Genomic DNA, 20,162 nt, shown 5'->3' with positions numbered 1-20,162 from the left:
TGTTTATTTTCCACAAAAGTGGTAGCTTTAATGCACATTTTAGTATTTCTGACACATTTATTTTTTGAACTCATTGTTGCACTTTCCACACACACACACACACATATATATATATATATATACACACACACACACACACACACACAAAACAGAAAAAAAAAACACACCGTATCTATCGTAGGCTTGTTAGAGGAAAATGCCTAGCTAATATTCCTCAGACTGAAACTATTTAATTGCAAAGAAATTTACGAAAAACTACGGTATATAAAAAATGTTCAAAGACTAATAAGGTACTTTTAAGATGGGATGACATGTCTTATAATTGTATGTTACTTGTTGTCATTGTTTTTATCAATTCACTTCATGGATTTTTTTTTTAATATCTATAAAATATTAAAATTCAAAACTTGAATTCTACTGAAGTACTGTAGTAGCTCCTTCACTTTGTCAAGCGATCTGATTGGTTGCTCTGGGGTATGATTTCTCCCGGCCTTTTCATTGGTTAACTGTCCCGATGGGCGTGGTTAAGACTTCACACGGCTGCTGAGGAAAATGTAGCCGCCAAATCAAAGTTGACGGCCGTCGTTGACTTCACTCCAGTAAGGGTAAGTTTATTTAAAGTAAGGTACATTTGTTATGTTTTGATGAGTTTGTGGTTTAGCTGCCCTGGAAAAGTTTTGAACGAGTCTAGTAGCAGGTGTTAAATTAAATTGCCCCGCCCGCGTTTGCTTGTGTGTCTCAGGTCAAGCATTTACATCGCTTCTACTTTTAACTCCATCTCATTTTCAGTCTCAAGTCTCAAGGTGGTATTGTCCTTCAGTTGAATTATTTCAAACAGTTCTATTTCTGACTGTCAGCTAATTAATAAAGTATTAATGAATGAGCAATGCAGGCCGTTTCAACTGGCCATAACTTTGTATTACGCTTAGTTTGCTTACAATTTTTAGAGAATCCTATAGTCTAACCTGGGAACATACAAACAGACAAACAAACAAAAAGCTATATTAGGGCTTCTGTGGCATATCCAAGCTCTTAATGTAGAAGAAATATGTAATTTTTGTTTGGCTGAAAAGTAAAACTGTAAGAATAGTCCCAGGGAAGACACTAATTTTGTGTGTGTCCAAAGTCTGGCATGTGGGCTATTTGCAGCCCGCTGTGTTTATTTTTTTTTAAATTTTTTATTTTTTTTATTTATTTATTGTATTTTTTTTATTTATTTATTTATTTTTTTAACTAGTGAAGTGAGTAAGAGGAGCGACCAGCGGGGCCTCATCCAACCCGGCGGGTGTAGGTGGCCCGCTGTCTTTTTTTTTAGCGGTCCACATATAATGATAGATACGGCCTGCAATGCTATTTTAAAAAATGTAGTGTGTTTGCTTGTGGGGAAGCAGACTAAAATGTGTTGAAAAAGTGGGGGTTACAATGTCCCTGAAAACTACTACTACTACTACTACTACTACTTATAATAATAATAATAATAATAATAATAATAATAATAATAACTTTTCCTCTAAGCTACAAGCACATGAAATTCTAAATTGTGTGCATTATTAACTATAGCAGAAGCTGTGATGTAGCAGTAAAACAACAACACACTAATATAGAAAAATATAATTTCACAACGGATTGGTTTTAATGTATTAATAAATTAAAGTTTGTACATGTTCAATCAATTCCCACTTTGTGATGTTATGAATGTGAGCGTGAATGGTTGGATGTCTCTTTTTGCACACTCAACCGTGATTGAATGGGGACCAGTCCAGGGTGTCTGATCTTGCAACCTCTTTGCAACTTTTAACAAGACAAGCAGTTTAGAAAATAGAAATGGGTTCCCGATAGGGAGGAGCGAATTCTCCAATTTTGGTCCTGAAGTGAAAAAGTTAGTAAAATCCTCCATTCAAAAAGGAAGCACCCAATGGATGCTTGTTTATGTTCTCCATTCTGAGATAATAAAGGCATTTTGATAAGAGTGCCAGATGTGATTGAAGCACCCCCACCCTCTGTGCCGTGTTGTGTCTCTTAAAATCTAAAACCACAGCACTATTTCCTCTTGCTTCCTCGTTTTATTGTCCAGCTTCCCGTTGGCTCTGAGGGGCATGCTGTGTGCTGCTTATTTGCCAGTGATCCTTTTCTGAAACCCTTGGCTAAATAAAGACACTGTTAGAAGTTGTCTTTCAAATCTTGATTAAAATCCGACAATTGATTTCAATTACTGACCAAAGTCTGGCCATGCAATGTGTGTGTGTGTGTGTGTGTGTGTGTGTGTGTGGGGGGGGGGGGGGGGGGGGGGTTGGGATAAGAGGAGCGCTATCAATGGTACTCGTAAGCCTCCAGCAATTGAGATTGACATTTTGGGCTCGAACCCACAACCCTGAGATTAAGAGTCTCAAGCTCTACCAACTGAGCTAATTGGGCTTCTGTAGCTTTTGTATTATGTTTTTAAATCTGGAATGGAGTCTAGAAGGTGCCGAGAATTTCAGACAAAAACTACCGCCCATTGTCCAATGAAGGGCTTGAATCCACTACCCTGAGATTAAGAGACTCATGCTTTGCCGACTGAGCAAACCGGGCCTGTGCCTCTTCTGAAATGTATTTTTAAATATGATATGGTACTATGGAGTCTAGAACGCCTATGAATATTTCAGAAAAAAACATCCCACAAAATAAAGTACCGCCAAATGTGGGGCTCGAACCTACGACCCTGAGATTAAGAGTCTCATGCTCTACCGACTGAGCTAACTGGGCTTTTGTGTCTTTGGTACTGTGTTTTTAAATCTGGTATGTAGTCTAGAACATGAGAATTTCAGACAAAACATCCCACAAAACAAACTACCGCCCAATGTAGGGCTTGATTCCACTACCCTGAGATTAAGCGTCATGCTTTGCTGAATGAGCTGACCGGGCTTCTGTCTCTTTTGTATTGTGTTTTTAAATCTGATATGGAGTCGAGAACGCCGACCTGACTATTTCGGAAAACATCCCACAAAACAAAGTACCGCCCAATGTGGGGCTCTAACCCACGACCCTGAGATTAAGAGTCTCATGCTCTGCCGACTGAGCTAACCAGGCTTCTTTCTCTTCTGTGTTGTTTTTAAATCTGGTATGTAGTCTAGAACATGCTGAGCATTTCAGACAAGACATCCCACAAAACAAACCACCACCCAATGTGGGGCTCGAACCCACGACCCTTAGATTAAGAGTCTCATGCTCTACCGACTGAGCTAACTGGGCTTCTGTCATGTCTGTATTGTGTTTTTAAATCTGGTATAGAGTCTAGGACATGCCAAAGTTTCAGACAAAACAAAGTCCCACCCAATGTGGGACTCTAACCCACGTCCCTGAGATTAAGAGTCTACCAAATGAGCTAACCAGGATTCTCTTTTGTAGAGTGTTTCTAAATCTGGTATGGAGTCTAGAACATGCCTGGCAAATTTCAGACAATGAATCCCACAAAACAAACTACCGTCCCATGTGGGGGCTAAAACCCACAATCCCGAGATTAAGAGTCTCATGCCCTATAGGCTGAGCTAACCGGGCTTCTGCTGCTTCTGTAGTGTATTTTTAAATCTGGTATGGAGGTGCTTGTTTGTAAGCCAAGATTGTATTTTATCACAAGGGACAGGTTTTTTTGTGTTTTGTAGGGCCTTACTGCGTTCATGAATGATTCTTCTTACAGTCAGTCAGATGATCACTTACTGTAGTCACTTGACAAGGCGCCGTCATAAAATGTGAAAGAAAAAAAAAAAGTAAGTCTGTACTCTGTGTTCTCGACGAGACCACACTGTACCGTTGCAGCTAAGTGAATTCCGAATTTCTCCTCAGGATTAATAAAGTATCCATCCATACAGCTAACACATTGTTTACGGTTGGCCCTGTCCAATATATTTTATATAACAAGCACTATATGAATAAATTGTACTTAGTTTCTTATCGACAAGTTTCTACCTCAGGCCCCACTCGTAACCATGGCAACACTACAACTTTTCAGATGCATGATTATTTAGTCACAAGAACCTAGTAGAACTTCTTGCCAAGTTTACAAAGCTCTATTTTCAGCAACTAAGCACTGTGTGTGCACAAGCCCAGCTATCCCTCCAGGGTTGCACATTGAAAATTTGGGCATGTTTCGGCAAACAGTCTTGAACAAACAGGGTAGACATGCCAGTTCCTCAAAATAAATTGAAGTACTGGTGAATATTTTGCTGCAAAAAAAAGCAATGGTTTTACCATGTAAATGTGTCATTTTGCTAAAAGCTACAAAGAATAAAGCATCATTTTAGCTCCAGAACAGTATTTTGCTGTAAAATGCTATTATCGGTTTTGTTTTTTGCTAAAAAAAAGTTTCCAAGAAGCTGTCATTTGTCAAAAAGTGTAAATATTTTGCATACCTAAATTACCACTTGTCACAAAAACATAACACACTGTTAAAAAAAAAAAAAAAAAAAGCCACAAATCTAAGATTTGGTAGCAAAAAGCTATATTTTGCAACGAATGCTGCAATTTCTCAGTAAAAACTTAATATTTCATGCATACACATGTACAAACAAATAATTGTTTTTTCTGAGTATGTGGTTATATTTTCTTTTGTCAAAAAAATTGTCACGAATTATATTTTTCTATTAAGAATTATTTTGCTGCACAAATTCTCTCTCTCTCTCTCTCTCTCTCTCTCTCTCTCTCTCTCTCTCTCTCTCGCTCTCTCTCTCTCGCTCTCTCTCTTGAAAGAAGCTATATTCAGCCACACAAACTAAATATTTTGGCACACAGAGCAAAAGAAAAATGTTTTTTTTTTTTTTTCTTGCCTAAGACAGTGCTGTCCAAACTTGGTCCTGGAGGGCCGGAGTCCTGCAGGTTTTGGTCCCATGTTTCCTTGCTCCAACGCACTTGTTTCAAATGAGCAGGTTCATTATCAGGTTTATGCAGAGCTTACTGATGAGCTTCAGGTGTGTTGGTGAAGTGTGTCTTTTATCTTTTTTTTGTAAAATACTACTTTTGTACAACAGGCTATATAGAGTAAGAAAGTATGTTGTTGTTGTTTTTTAAATAAAATGGCAACCCTAACCAAAATTATCACTCAAAAGTAAACTTGACCCACTTCTCACACATTTGCACTCGCACACGCTCACACTGAGTACAGGTAATCATGTACAGTCAAAGGATACTCTCCTCGCCAACGCAATCCTCATTTGGGGATTTCCACTCAAGCAAAGGCCCTCTTTTTGCTCTGTGAGCGCACTTCCACGCATTGCTGTCAGCTCCTTCCTGTTTTCCGAGGCGTCTTAAGCGCGCCAGAACGGAAGCGAGCGCTCCTGTTTTCTAGTCAGCCTCATTGTTCCCGGCCTTGTTTGGCCGTCGCCACACGTATGGCGACTGTCGGCGGCAGCGGGCAAGTGGCAGTAAGTACAGAGCAGGAACTGATTCAACTGTAAATAGTTTAGTAACAGAAGAAAACGAGTGGGGCACAAAACCACTAAATAGACTACATAGGAGGAAAAGTGATTGGTCGCCAGCAGATTGCAGTATTATTTCATCAACAACACAACGAATATCAACTGACTGACATTTTCCTGACATGTTTGTCGGTTGCTAGGCAGAATTCACTGAGCATAAGCATAACTGCCTTCATAGGCCAATTGAAAATTGCCGTAAGCCTTTTACTGGGATGTTTGAAAGAGAACTTTTTTCAGCAAAAATTCAGAAAAATCCCACACAAGACCTCAGTTAATAGAACATCAATTGATTCATTGTTTGGCTTGTTCATTGTTTGTTTGTTTGTTTGTTTGCAACATTATCCTAATAAGATGGACCACCACCACAGATATTGGCAATATGTTGTGCAAGGAACATAATAATTAACATAAAAATTGTTTCAAATTATGACCAAACTGGAAGAACACATCTCTCAATGTATTTATAGATTACGACATACATTAATGATTAATGTGAAGGGTTCGGCCTACCAGTTTCATTAATTTGCACCCGCTAACTAGTATTTTTTCCTCCATATTGTCTTTCCTGAATTTGCACCAAATGCATGTGAGATTTAGTAAAAGAATAGCAACAACAAAATTTAGACCTCATCTTACTAGTCATGTCCGCGGGCATCATGTTTATGACCCCTGCTCTAATATCGAAATATTGCTTTGGCACCATGATCTTGGTGCAAAGGAACCGTGTTGGGCGTGACAGGAATTGCCGTATTCAATCAGGACATATTGTCTAATAGAAAAAAAAAGTGCTTTGCTGCCATTTTCTGGCATCTTTAGGCAATTACAAAGCGTTTTGGGGAGGCTTCAATTACTCGCTATCATCATTGCAGAGTTGCTTTCGTACACATTATTTCATTGGTTCTCTGTACTAAATACAAAATACTGTGGGACATACTGTATGTACAAAAGCCTGCACACACAAAAACACAGTTAGACCAAAAATGTCTAATTCAGCTCATAATCAAGCCGTCAAGCTCTTTTTTGTTTTTGTTTTTCCACAAGCAATCTATTTATAGATGTTTTCCTCCTCCTCCTCATCTCTTCATTATCATCATTGTCTGCCCACTCATTCAGACAGAGGAAGTGTTGTATACGTGTCAGCTTCTGCTCTGTGCACGCTGTCAAGCATACACGTGGTGTTAGCGGTTAGACTGCAGCCTTGCACACAAAGCCTTTCCTCCTGAGCTGAGCAGCCATGATGCATGTGTGACATTGAAGGCATATCATACAGCCTCCATGTTTTGCTTCGGTATATGCTTAAAGGCCTATGGGACAGTATTGTGGCCAAACTAGGGAAGAAAAATAGAATTAGCAGAAAAAAAAGTTGTCATGTTTCAAGATTAAAAACTCATTTAATTGGAATTTTAGTCTTATAATTCTATAACTTCCGATGACTGACAACCTTCAGAATATTTTGACTTTACTTTTGTTAAATTACTTATTCTCGTATTCTTATAGTATGACTTACTAATGGTAAAGCAATGCTGCTTTTTGTTCATGTTAGTTTTATTTGCGTATTATGACTTGGCCCGCTCTGTAAAAAAAAGACAGACTGCGACAAAAGTTGCAATGCTGACATCAGGTGCATTGCATATAGTGAACGGAAAACATGCGAGGAAATAAAAAGTCACAGAGAGAGTAAAGACTTTGGAGGCAGGCGGAAGCTTGTGGTCATTGTTGAGCTGCTGAGGCAGCGTTGGCAATTCACTGCTGCTTTTCTTACTAGGATCAAGGTGAAATCCAGCACACTAAACCCTCGCAATGCGCACACGAGGCCTGCGAACCGACAAGACCTGTGTGTATGGGTGTGTTTTGAGCATTGGAAAGTGGGGTATGAATTTATGAGTAGTGCGTGATTACTGGAAATAGCGCCTTTACTGAAACCTGACGAGGGGGAGGCAATTTGATCACTTTGTCACTGATGAAGGGTTTCGTGGTGGAATTGTGGAGGACCCAAGCGGACGGGAGGCACGCAGGAGTGCAGGGGATAATCAAAAAGATACTTATACTGATCTTTTGAACCCTGACGAAAACCCCAAATTAGATACATGTAATTTTGCATACATTTGTCACTGCTGCCACTGGGAAGTCCCAAAACTTTTTAATTTATAAAAAATAATAATTAAAAACAATTAAATTTAGAAATTACATTGAAATTTTATAACACTTTATTTACAATAGAAAACTTTAGAAAACTATTTATTTATTTATTTATTTATTTATTTATTTATTCATTTATTTATTTATTCGCTGAAAACACTGAGAAGTCCCAACACTTTTTAATTTATAAAAATAATAATAATAAAAAAAGTTATAAATTGTTGAAATTTTGGAAAACTTTATTTACAGTAGAAAACTATTTATTTGTTTATTTATTTATTTACGTACTTAGTTTTGACTTTAGCTTAACACATGCTGATTACCCTGGAAGGTCCCTACAATTTCTACAATTTCAATTTTTAATTAAACAAAACTGTCTATTCTTAATGTTTAAAATTAAAAGAAAAGGTTTTTTTTTTATTACGCTATTATTTTCTCTTTTACTGCAAATGAATATCGTCTTGAAATATCGGTTATCGGCCTCCTTGACGACTAATAATCGGTATCGGCATCGGCCCTGAAAAAAGCATAACGGTCTATCACTAACAACAACCTAGGAACAAAATAATACAGAGAGCTGATTGGCCAACATAAGGTAAAGGGCAAATGAGTAGAGAACACATGAAGACTAGGGACACAGGAAAACAAGACAAAACATGAAACAAACCTTAAAAAAATAAAAAAAATAAAATAAAACAAATAAATAATAATAATAATAATCACTATAATCAAATCCAGTATACAACACAAACACATACGACAAATATGAGCACAAACCAAAATGAGCTCTAAAACACCTGCATGTTTGCAACCTCTCATAACCTCAAATCTCTCTCTCTCTCTCTCTCTCTCTCTCTCTCCCTCTCTCTCTCTTTCTCTCTCTCTCTCTCTCTCTCTCTCTCTCTCTCTCTCTCTCTCTCTCTCTCTCTCTCTCCCTCCCTCCCTCCCTCCAGCTCCCTCCCTTTCCACCCCAGCTCTGTCATACACAAGCTGACTAGAACAGTTTTCTCACGGTGAGGGAGTGTGTGGACCTGCAGGTCTGTGTGACATCTGTGTGGTAAGTTTGTAATTTTTACCTTTACCTTTTAGAGCGCATGTCATGGATCATGAATTACTTACTGAGGGACCCTCAGTGAGGGCCATATTCTCCTGTTCGCAGCTAAATCCTTTCTTACGCGGCCGGACTTGCACTTTTCATCGATGCGTATTGCCGCATGGTCCAGAATTCTGACACACCCACCACACCAAAGACGTGTGATTCACTGACAGCTGAGGCTGACATGAGGTCATGGAAAGAATACTGTTCTTAATGCTTATGACTGAGTGCGGACGTCCAGCAATAAAAAGGCACCAAATAAAAACAAGTGATGAAATATACAATAATATCACTATTATACAGTTACAGTAAATGTTTTAAATAGTGGGACCCAAGTGCTACTGGATCCTTTTTGATGAGTCAGTCTTTGGTTAATCTTTTTTCTCTGTTTCTCAAAAAACAAAAACCTCCAAACACTTGTCTTAAAATGGCAGCAATAATTTTAATAGCTACAATTGTTTAATAGCTAACTGAGAGCACATCTTTAACCAACTCAATGAAATATTGTTGTGTATTTTATAGTAAGCTTCTAAACTTCAATTGTAATAGGGTGTTTAATCTTCCCACTTGATTTACTGCATTTTCGGAAGAGTGTAAGAGAAAAACTGTCAATTGAAAATGTGCACAAGGTCAGATTTACTAGATATATATTTTTTTTTATTTCATTAAATACTGACCCAGCCCTACTTTTAAACTATATTTTGTCATTTTAAAAAAATCATTTATTAGCAGGTAATTTGAGAAGATTTTAAATATATATATTTCATATATATCATATCAATATATGAACACTTTCTAATGAATAAAATGCAGGAAAACCAAACAAAGTAGACAATGCTGGACAAATTAAGTAAGTTTTATAAAGCGATCCCATACTTAGCCCTGCGATTGGTTGGCAACCAGTCCAGGGTGTCCCCCGCCTACTGCCCAGAGCCAGCTGAGATAGGCGCCAGCAGCCCCCGCGACCCTTGTGAGGAATAAGCGGTCAAGAAAATGGATGGATGGATGGATCCCATACTTATGTGTCATTAACCAGAAATAGCTTACACGATTTACCGCCTTCACACTTCATGCTTGTATGTTCACTTTCTGTTTGATGCTGTATTTGTCACAATACGTGTGAAACTTTCGTCACTGTCATCTTTTTGATGTTTCTTTCCAGGCACATAATGTGTGTGAGCCATGACGTGCCAGGCCCTTTGGGATAACACAGGCGGTCTGTTCAACATGGAGTCAAAAGGTAAGTGATGCACAATTTGGATCAAACGTTCTCAAGTGTTTGGTAGTTGTAGTTTTCTGCGGGAGAAAAAAAAAACGAATCAAAGAATGCTGAGCATCTCATTAGAGGGCAAAGTTGACTTTCATTTGTTAGAAATCATCTAATCTCTTCACTTTATTGCCAGCCGGCTGCGTGCCAACGGTTCCAGAGCGAGAACTGTACCGCAGCGTCCAGGCTGTGCTGCCCAGAGAAACTGACATCCATCAGTCCCCAGACTGTCTCAACAAAGGTACTACTCGTTAATATTTACACTTGCAACGTGAAGAGAAATCAATCTTGTAATGCTGCACATTCAGCTGACGTTTCTGTCACTTCAGAATCAGCAGAGTGTTCAGCTGTTAGTCATCCAGTATATTTGGATTTAGCACAGCCATACAACAATATGACAGATGGAGCAAGTTGATGTGTTTAACCACATGTGTCTGTGTAGGAATGCTACGATGGACTTTACACAAGAAGGTTCAGAACAGTCCCACCAACAGCTTGTCTTTACTGTGGGTTCTGATAAAAGAGCTGGAGAAGGTGAATGATCACTACACTGTTAATTTGAGCTCTCATTGGATGTGTTTTTTAACCCCTGCAGACCTTTTTTTCTGCTGGGCATTTTTGTCTTATGTTTTGTTTTTTTTTTTCAATGAGTTTGACTCTTTTTTTTCTTTTTTCCCATGAACAACATGAAAAAAAAAATGGGGGTTTTCTCATGTTTGTATTTGTTATAGTGGACGCCGGGATATTATGGCTGTAATGTGCTGTAAACTTACCAAGCTTATATGTAACATTTTTAACATGAACGTCATTCAAATCAACTTGCGATTTTGATTGGTTAGCTAGGATCCAATCATGAACCAGAAGCGTTGACACTTGACTTCATCCAAATTATGGGGTTAAAAAACTTGGCCAATAAAGATGATTCTGATTCTGATTATTAAGTTGTGTGCGTTTCTCTTAAGGCGGAGAGGTGGGACAGTCTCGAATACGTCATTCCTTTGCTCCACACGCTCATGTATGCCATCATTCAGGTACAGTTTTTATGAAAAATTCAGATTTGTGTCTCCTGATTTTCCAATCCATCAATTAGTCTATGTTGTATTTATTGATTTAAAAAAAAAACTGTAGAGATAATGCTTTTGTTTTTGTTTTTGTTTTTTTGTTTTTTTAATTTTTAATGTTTTTTGTAACTTATTTTGACACAAAGAGCCACGCTACACAGCAGAAAACTATGTAACAATTAACAAGAACATATTCATCCAGACAGCCTACATCCCGGACGATTTGTATAAGCGTGTTTATGACTTCTGTAAGCGCCTGCTGACCTACCCTCAACCCTACTGCACCGTTGGTCTCAGCTACTCCAGGAGAATAAAAAGAGAGCGCTCCGTTCCAGGTATTTATCAGTCTTTCAGTTTCACAATCTAGACAAAGCTTATACTTGTGAAATGAAAACCCTCGCAGGATTACTACTGTACATCTGTTCTGCTTCTGTACACTGTGAATGAATGTGTAATTTGTCCTGCAGGTCTACTGTATCGGAGGATGGTGGTAGCAGAGCAGAGACTCAAGAATGAGCATTATCCCTTCCAAGAGCGGTATGATATGAATGAATAACTCTTTACATGATATGAAACATGAGACTTATCATAAACATTGTGCCTGATTCATGACAGGATTTTTGTTCTGGCTGATCCAGAGGTGTTTTCGGCCTCTCTGGCACAAGTCGTGTTGGCTGACATTGAGGCAGCATCTTCTTCAAGTCCAATAGATCACATGCGGCATGTTGTCCAACACTCTATCCAGGCCGCTTTAGGAGAGCAGTGCCATGGAGCCCTCCTGGCTAACACCTTAAAGGTCAGTGAAGCAACAACTGTAATGTTTACTCAATGTATTTACTGGCAACTGTTGGTTTTGATTTATGGCAAAAACAGTAACTTGTAGATAGAAAATAAGAAAAAAGATATCCCAAAACATCCTCAATGTTTTGCTCTCCATTGGCGATGGGCCTAATATAAGACTTCATCAGTACACACACATGGGTTACGCATACACACACACTTGAGACCTTTCCCCTCTTTGCTATTAATACCTAGCCTGGATATATTTATCTTCCTGTGTGTGCTCACCCGTGTGTTGTTTCTGCGTTTTGGAACAGGATATAGACGTCGAGCCTCATTTTCAGGATGTGATGGAGACTGCGGAGCGTTGTGTGGAAGAGGGTTGCGGCACGGCTGGGGGTGCACTGAAGGGCCATCTTCAGCAGCTGCACGGCGACATCGTCACAGGCGTCAACTCAGGTAGGAAATGCAGCACAGGATGTTGTCTGCATGGGTTTTACAGCTGCAACAAATTATGTGACACAGGCGTGGGGTGATTTGAATGGAGTTCAGCCACTGTAACGACAGTAGCGGATTATGTCTGATGGACGAAACATAATGTGATATGAGAAAACATTTCTTTAAATCATCTGAAGACTCTTAGTGTTGTTTACGACCATAAAGCTGACCGAATAAACGATGGTAACAAACAGCAAACTAGTTGAAAGCGAATCAAAAATCATTTATTAACAGTCAACCAACTCACAAAATAATTCGTGGTCACTTCTTAGGCCATACATAATTGTAATACATTTTTGGGTTCATGTGTGGAAATGATGATGAATTGAAGGGGTCCAAAAAAGATCCCTGGGGAACTCCACAAAGTCACCCATGCCTGCTTAAATGATGAATCAAGTGAAAGAAACTATATTGTATGTTGCGATGTGGGTGTTGTTAAAGCAATTCGTTTTGCATACATAATCATGAACCCATGTTACATAAGTTACTTATTGTGGCGATGCTGAAGTATTCACACATATGTTATTGTGATTTTTATTCTCCACACTTTTTTGGCCGCCTAACAACTCCCACATAATGCTTCCAATTTACATTGTTCAAATTCCAACGAGCTTCAAAAATTCATGACTCCCGGGGTATACATCGTCTGATTCCACATTACTTAAGAATTTTTGCACAATTTAACATTTAATATAAACTTTTCCCCATCCATTTTCAATGGGACAGTCATTGAACTTTTTCTAAGTATCACTTTCCACACCCATTTCCATATATATAACTTATCATCATTAGCAGGTGTCTGATAATGCTCGGTGGCACAGTGGGTTAAAGCGCATTGTCCAGTAACCAGGAGGTTAGAATTTCATAATTTATCTCTCAATGTGCTTTCAGCATTCCCACGCAATTTCTCCAGAAATTGCACTTAGTCTAGTTCAGTAAAGTTATTCAACACAATTTACAAACAGATCACCTTCACAAGAGGCTCGTCAATAGTATAGCCAACATACTAGCCTAAATAACACAGATAATGCTATTCAATAAGTTCAAATTGCAACAGAAAAGTAGACGAGGGAAACAGAATCATACTTTCACTTCCATTTTGATGGCGCACAATGTACATTCAAAGACTACCCATAAAAGAGGACATCATAATTGTGCAGATGAAAAAACACTATCAATGAATTCAACTTAACAACAACACCAAGATTCTATCAAGTGGCGCAAAGTACTGATAATAAATTTATTGCTTTGGCCTGACCATAAAAGCAGCAAATAGACAAGATTTTCAGTAAATGGGTTCTGACAAAGAATCTGCCAATGTCGAACTGTGAATATGTTCACTGTATTTTCTGTTGTTTGTTATTGTTAAATTGTTGAGTGACATCTTTTTGGTGTCATCAAAATCCTTGACACTTCAGTCCAGCTGACATCAAGCATTTATCCCTGTGTCTAATAGGTTAAACTTTTATTTTTCCCGGAAATCTATTTCCGCTGCTGTCATGTCTCTGACCCATCTGTTGAAACTGTTGTCGTCTCGTTTCTGCGGAAACAGGGATGTTTTGTTTTGAGTGTCATTGTGACACTTTTGGTCTTTTCCACTTCCTCTGAATGTGTGTCTCTGTGTAGAGGCTGCTTCCGTCGGACCACTTTTTAACTGCCCTCTTCCTAACCCCGAGATGAGCTTCCACCTGTGGACAGAGGAACTGGACATCTGTGAGTGCCTCTGCTTACTGTGGGTGGTCTACAGGAAGTTGTTCAGACCAGTTAGTTGAACTGAATTAACTAACAGTGCAACAGGGGTCAAAATATGTTCAACCATTTCCTCTGTAGTTGCCCTCATTCATAAAAAGGGACATTTTTGCACCGTACCATCCTCTCCATACTCTTTGGTGATTGTGTATACAAATACACAGGGCGGGAGGTGGCCAAGTGGTTACGTTCCAGCTCCTCGTCAGAGCAGTTCTCACTCAGCCCGGAGCATGAGGACCCCGAGCTGGGCGACTCTCCCGGTGACCTGATGCCACCCGACATGGCCCGCTTCTCTGTCATGTCCAACGACAGCGGCATCGAAAGGGACCTGCCCCACGGCGGTGACGCGTCGCCGGTGGTGTTGCTCGATTCGAGCGTGGGTGCGTCATGGGAACCGTGCAAGAGGTAAAACGATTGGATAAAGAAGACCCACAGTGGGGAAATTCACTGGATAGCAGCAAAAGACAATGGCTAAAAGACAATACAACAAATTCAACTAATTTCTTAGCAATCACTTCATCAATTAAATGCTGAAAAGTGTCGAGCGTTCCCAACTGAACTGAACCGTAACTCTTGGGGGGGAAACAGGTAATTTATACACGCGCTCTCTTCACAGCGAGCAAGAATCAGTCAGGCTGTCCCGACGCGGAGGCATGAAAGTGAAACCGTCCGCGAAGGACAGCGTGGCGCTGATGCAGGACACCTTGGAGGGTCACCCAGGACCATTGGGGAGCAGTGGAGGAGGAAGAGAGGTCACACTGCAGAGGCGAGCAGGAAGCAATGCCACACAGGCCCCATTCACAAGACACCAGCGGCACTTTACTGCCAGGATTGTCATCATGGGCGGTGACAGCATAGCGGGCCGCCTGGCGAAGGCCTACTACTGCTTAAGGTGAGCGTTTCAACCACATATAAGTAGCTTGCGGTTTGTGACAAAGGGCAGTAAGGGGTCTCAAGTGATTCAATGCAAGAAATGATGCCTTTGCAGAGGAAGTTATGCTTTAGTTTTGCTGGTGTGCTGAGGTTTTTTTTGCCTCTTTCATAATAAGGTATCTAAAAATAACTTCGAAAGATGCACGTGTTTTTGACTTTTCTGTGAGAAAGGCAAGGAACACAGATCTCTTCCTTTGACAGTTTAGATTTGTCTTTAAAATTTGTTCTACATTTACTTCTGGGGAGCAGAATAGGAACCAAAAAAAGTAAACATAATGATAATAATAATAATAATAATAATAATAATAATAACCAGTTAAGTGAGAGAAAAATATATTGTAGTGACAATTTGCATTGTGTTTTTTTTCCCCTACTTATTCTTTAGTATATTTTATGCACATTGAAATACATTTCATATAGCTGAACAAGGTCACAAAAGACAGCCGAAAAGCAGAAGGAAAGCATTGCGAAATATCATTTGATACAGTTGCTAGCTTGGGATTGAATAAGATTCTGCAGTTGTGCCGAATATTGTAAATGGTAGGTGATTTTTAAACTACAAAATCATCAGAATGTATAACTATACCCAAAGAACACCATTTTGGATATGCACCTTCGTTGATATTAACCACCATCTGCATGTGCCAGAATTTTGTAATCAAATCCATGAAACAAAACAGAGCAAAAAAACAACAATAGCTTATGTAACAAATTACACTGTTTCAGATTTCTTTTCCTTTTGCATATAATTTTTGGATATGTTTATTTATTTGACGCTATTCTATCTACCTAGATAAAGTAACTACAATTTAAAAAAAATAAATGTTTTTTTTTCCCCCCCAACATTAATGTCACTAGATTGTGCCATTGCACCTACGATAATGTGGCCTATTTCTAATATTGTCCATGAGTCATTGGTGCACTAAAAATACTGTTTAATGGCCTCTGTCAAGAGCGTCATCGTCTGGCATAAACATTGCGTGTGCTTCTCATCCATCTCGCCCTCCATTCCAGGAAAAGGGAAGCACGGAGAATTTTTCTTACCATGAAAGTCAACCTGCAATTTTACTACATCCCCGTTTGCGCAGCATCAACCACTACCTCCTCTGACAAGGTGAGGCAACTTCCCCTTGCCAACACACAGCCCGCCTGTTTTTTGTACAAACACGTTTTACTAAACATTCTTCACTGGAACAGAAGTGTGTTTGGACAGTGGAACTATTACCATTGTCAGTTAGACTACTTTGTCTTCTCTTATAGGAGAACCATCAGTCCAAACAGAGTCCATGCACTCTTGGGTCCTATTTGAGCATAGTGGACCCGTGGTACAACTGCAACATCAGCAGTTTGGGCTGCATGATCCCCAAACTGGCTAAAATGGTAACAAATAAAAAACTAAACTAAAAATGTCATGTATATGCAACACTGCAGGTTACCAATACACAGTGAGTGTATGCATAGGGCTGTAGCTTTTTTCATCACATGCTGTTGGCATGGCAACAGAAAAAGTTGCACAACATACATTACCCAGTAACCTTGATATGTAAACAGGAAAAAAGCAGTGCAATTACATCTAGAAACGTCATGTGTGGATATTTTTGCAATCATCAGCTACATTGGGTACAATCAAATGAAATCCAGGATCAAAATTATGCTTTTACAATGATGATAATGCTCAATTTAAATGAACACTGTCAAAGAGATCACCACTACTCCACCATGCAGCTGTTTCGAAAATAAATAAATAAATAAATGAATAAATAAATAATTAAAGTTTACATAACTTTATTTGCCATCAATAAGCACTTTTCTTTTCTCATTTTGCAGCAACAAACAAACCCATCGAGGTCCAAAGAGCCATTTGTGTTTGATGTCATTTCCTACTATGTGCGAATGGCTCAGCAGCCGGTCTCCTTCAACATCTACTTTGCCAAGGTATTCGCAAACATTCATTTTATGTCTACGATGACTTTTTTCATGCAATGTGTTGTGTTTAAAAAAAAAAAAAAAAAAAGAAGCAAGAATTGTATTTTTTTTTTTTTTTTTAACCAGTCAACTTATAAAATTGAAGGCTAGCTTAAAAATCATGTTTACTTAGTAATAAAGTAATAACGTTTTCAATGGATAGACATGGAGATTCTATTTGTATATTACCACAGAACACAATAATCTGTAGGTCTTGATAAATCAGTCAAAATGCGCTACTACGCTGGCAATATGGAGAACTGGGTTTCAAAATGGCTGGCAGGGAATTATTTAATTATAAGTTGATACATTTGTTTTGTTTTGTTTTGTTTTGTTTTGTTTTGTTTTGTTTTGTTTTGTTTTGTTTTGTTTTGTTTTGTTTTGTTTTGTTTTGTTTTGTTTTGTTTTGTTTTGTTTTAGATTACGTTTACAAGCATGACCAAGGAATCAGTGGAGGATGTCTTCCTGACACATGTAGAGGTGGGCGTTCCTGACCTCAGACACTCTCCAGCGCCAATGAGAGGTGATTTAAATTTGTAGAGACGCTGAGCTATACCTGCATATTTATATACAGTAATGAGGATTGACATCACAATTGTCCCTCGAACAGAGAAGCAGAAGAAGAGTGTGGCTGATGTATGTGGAGCTCTTGTCTGCATCAGTTACAAAAAAGTGAGGGTTTTTTTTTTTAGATTTTGCATTGTTTCATAGGGTTAAGGTATTACCTACATGCCTCATTACTTGCCGTATATGTGTGTAGGTGACACTAAGTGGCCGCGACACTGACAGAGGCCTCCCCATGAGGACAACAGGCGCTTATATCAATGCTATCCCCTCCAGTACAAAAGAAGGTTTATTCCTTTCTTTTTCTTCTTATTGTTTTTTCTTGTTTGTTAAAGATGTGTTTCATTCTCTTTCATTCTCTTTCTGCACTTATAGATTTCAATTGTTTGACACTCACCTTGAAGGAATGGCCAGCAAAGGTTAAAAACAGCAATTCGGTATGTTTTCCTCATGGTTTTTCCATTTGGAATTTTCTTTTTTTATTAGTAAGTACTTTTACATTTACAGGAGTTCAAAATCAGGAGCAACAACATCAAAATTTGTTCACTGGAGAGTCAACCCTCACTCAGAGTTACTTTGGACAGAGACTGTCAAAGGATCTATAATGATGTGCAGAGGTAAGTTGGAATTCTAGCACGGCTCGAAATCACATTTTTAGGTTTAACTGGTAAAATAACAAAGAAGTTGACAAATTTGCTGTTTTTGGTGAGTAAGCTAAGAAACAAACTTTCATCAGAATATTGTACTGTATGCTCAACATGTCATGAACATAAAAGTTGAACTCAAAACCCCCTTCGCAGTGCCAGTACTGCTTTCAGATACATTTAAATTTGATGTGACTTTACAACCTTCTGAACCTACATCCACATCATTTGACAGCGATGTCAGTATCAAAATGTAGCCAGGAAGATGCACACAAACAAACGGAGAAGAACCGCCTTGGCTGGCAACGCACAGTGGCTTTCAAAAAGCAAACTATTAGCGTCTTCACCAATTATACATTCAAACGACTATAATTTTGACCCATAAAAAGCTTGATCACATCCCCGTCCCAAACCAATGGCTCTATTTTGATTGCAGTTGCTCAACGTCATCCTTAAAGCACGAGGCCTATTGTAGAAATTTTTGTTTTATCCCAGTAATGTCCGAAAATATTGTATGTCAATCGCTTCTTCTTGTGTGTCGCAGCATTGAAATTGTTCCCTGCCTTGACCCCGGATACTGCGTCCAAAAAAACATGATGTCCAAAATGAACCTGGGCGAGGACAAGGACGCTGGACTGAGCAAATACATGAGCAAAGGACTTCCACTGCCTGTCAACACGTTTGCTGGCATCATCAACTGACCTCTGCATAAAGATGCATGGATGACATATGTGGATGTGGATGGAAAAGCTAAAAAAAAATTTTTAAAAATGAAAAATCTATACAGGAGGTCCCCAAGATATGAACACAATGGGTTCCCAAAGACTGTTTGTAAGTCATTACATGTTCAATTTCAATCTATAAAGGCCATTTGAGGTAATTAAAAAATGTATTGTGGTGTGGTGCTGAATAAATAAATAAATTAATACTTGACTGTTTTTCACTTCACCAAAAACTACTGTTAATTTGGTCAATAAAAACTAAACAGAAATAATTTCGTCAACACACATTTTTCACCGGACTAAAATTAGACTAGACTAGACTAAAATCTTCATTAATAAACAATAAGTGGGACTAAATCAGTCTGCAGTTTCGTCGACTAATGAAGATGAGATGAAAATGTATTTCACTTATCGTAATAAAAACTGGGCTACAATCTATGGACATTTTAGTTCATGAACAGAAATTGTAATTGTTTGTGAAATTATTTTTCATCAAAAAGACGAGAGAAAATGTGAAATAATTTTTGATCCCAAATGTTCAAGATAATTTTCTGACCAAAAATACAGGGATTAAATGATTACCTTGACTAAAATTAGACTAAAACATTGACATTTGTTGTTGACTAAAACTAGACGAATAAAAATAGGTTTTCTTGAAATAAAGTAAAGAGTAAAATGTTCGATTTTATAGTTGACTAAAAATGGACTGAATAAAAATGGGATGAGGTTGACTAACTATGATAAAAACTAAAAAGTGTGATGAAACTGGACTAAAACTGAGACTAAATTTCAAAATAATGGATAAAATTAACAATAATAGCAAGTCAAAGATTGCCATTTATGTACATCAGTCAGACTCAGCATTTGTTCGAATCTACGAATGTTCTTAAGTCGGATGTTTGTAACTTATGGATTGTCTGTATTTCTAGAGTTATCTACAAACTGCAAGCCCTGTTTGATACAGAACGTAGCCAGCCACCAGTTAAATTAGAATAATCTGCTAAATATCATGGGGACCAGATATAATTTTTCATCTTTAAACTCATTCTGTGGTGAAAAATGTCACCCAAGTCAGCTGGGATAGGCTCCAAATCACCTCAGTGCTATCGAGAATGGACAGTTTCTTGCCTTAACTCCAAATTGTACAACCTTGAGGCTGTTTGACTTTGGGGGTTCCACTGCATAGCCCAGATTCTGTTGTACATTTTTTCTTATTTATGAAAAAAAAAAAAACAACAACAAATTGAAACACAAATTGAACACACATGCAACCATCCCAACCTCAGTGTCTGTT

At 38.5% G+C, this 20,162-nt stretch overlaps 1 protein-coding gene and 3 non-coding genes across 9 annotated transcripts; 1 reads left to right on the top strand and 3 right to left on the bottom strand.

Annotated features, from left to right (window-relative positions):
- Window positions 1-541: 541 nt before the first annotated feature.
- pik3r6 (phosphoinositide-3-kinase regulatory subunit 6) lies at window positions 542-20,094 on the top strand. Of its 6 annotated transcripts, none has more exons than XM_077525390.1 (22): window positions 542-605; window positions 8,543-8,646; window positions 9,848-9,925; window positions 10,089-10,193; window positions 10,395-10,486; window positions 10,915-10,983; window positions 11,216-11,348; window positions 11,481-11,550; window positions 11,629-11,809; window positions 12,111-12,252; window positions 13,918-14,004; window positions 14,205-14,445; window positions 14,657-14,932; window positions 15,988-16,087; window positions 16,234-16,353; window positions 16,801-16,908; window positions 17,359-17,461; window positions 17,549-17,610; window positions 17,699-17,789; window positions 17,878-17,939; window positions 18,010-18,119; window positions 18,691-20,094. In XM_077525390.1, exons 3-22 carry the CDS (start codon window positions 9,868-9,870, stop codon window positions 18,845-18,847), a joined length of 2,367 nt encoding a protein of 788 aa, XP_077381516.1. In that variant the 5' UTR covers window positions 542-605; window positions 8,543-8,646; window positions 9,848-9,867; the 3' UTR covers window positions 18,848-20,094. The 6 variants fall into 6 exon arrangements, with proteins under 6 accessions (XP_077381516.1, XP_077381520.1, XP_077381515.1 ...); XM_077525394.1 differs by having other exon boundaries at window positions 573-605; window positions 8,533-8,646; window positions 12,138-12,252; XM_077525389.1 differs by having other exon boundaries at window positions 573-605; window positions 8,533-8,646.
- trnak-cuu (transfer RNA lysine (anticodon CUU)) lies at window positions 2,673-2,745 on the bottom strand. Its single transcript has one exon. It is a non-coding gene; the product is annotated as a tRNA-Lys (tRNA).
- Window positions 2,997-3,069, bottom strand: trnak-cuu (transfer RNA lysine (anticodon CUU)). Its single transcript has one exon. It is a non-coding gene; the product is annotated as a tRNA-Lys (tRNA).
- Window positions 3,159-3,231, bottom strand: trnak-cuu (transfer RNA lysine (anticodon CUU)). Its single transcript has one exon. It is a non-coding gene; the product is annotated as a tRNA-Lys (tRNA).
- Window positions 20,095-20,162: the final 68 nt, after the last annotated feature.

The sequence above is a fragment of the Festucalex cinctus genome, chromosome 6, assembly GCF_051991245.1.
Source record: "Festucalex cinctus isolate MCC-2025b chromosome 6, RoL_Fcin_1.0, whole genome shotgun sequence".
NCBI lineage: Eukaryota > Metazoa > Chordata > Actinopteri > Syngnathiformes > Syngnathidae > Festucalex > Festucalex cinctus.
The sequence above is the reverse complement of the archived record's forward strand: the minus strand, read 5'-3'. Positions and strand labels throughout refer to the sequence as shown.

Excerpts from the sequence above, each read along its gene's own strand:
- pik3r6 (XM_077525390.1), top strand. The coding sequence starts at position 9,868 with ATGACGTGCCAGGCCCTTTGGGATAACACAGGCGGTCTGTTCAACATG. Across the intron at positions 16,354-16,800 it reads TCCCCAAACTGGCTAAAATG|CAACAAACAAACCCATCGAG; the intron begins GTAACAAATAAA and ends CTCATTTTGCAG. Across the intron at positions 17,790-17,877 it reads CCCCTCCAGTACAAAAGAAG|ATTTCAATTGTTTGACACTC; the intron begins GTTTATTCCTTT and ends CTGCACTTATAG.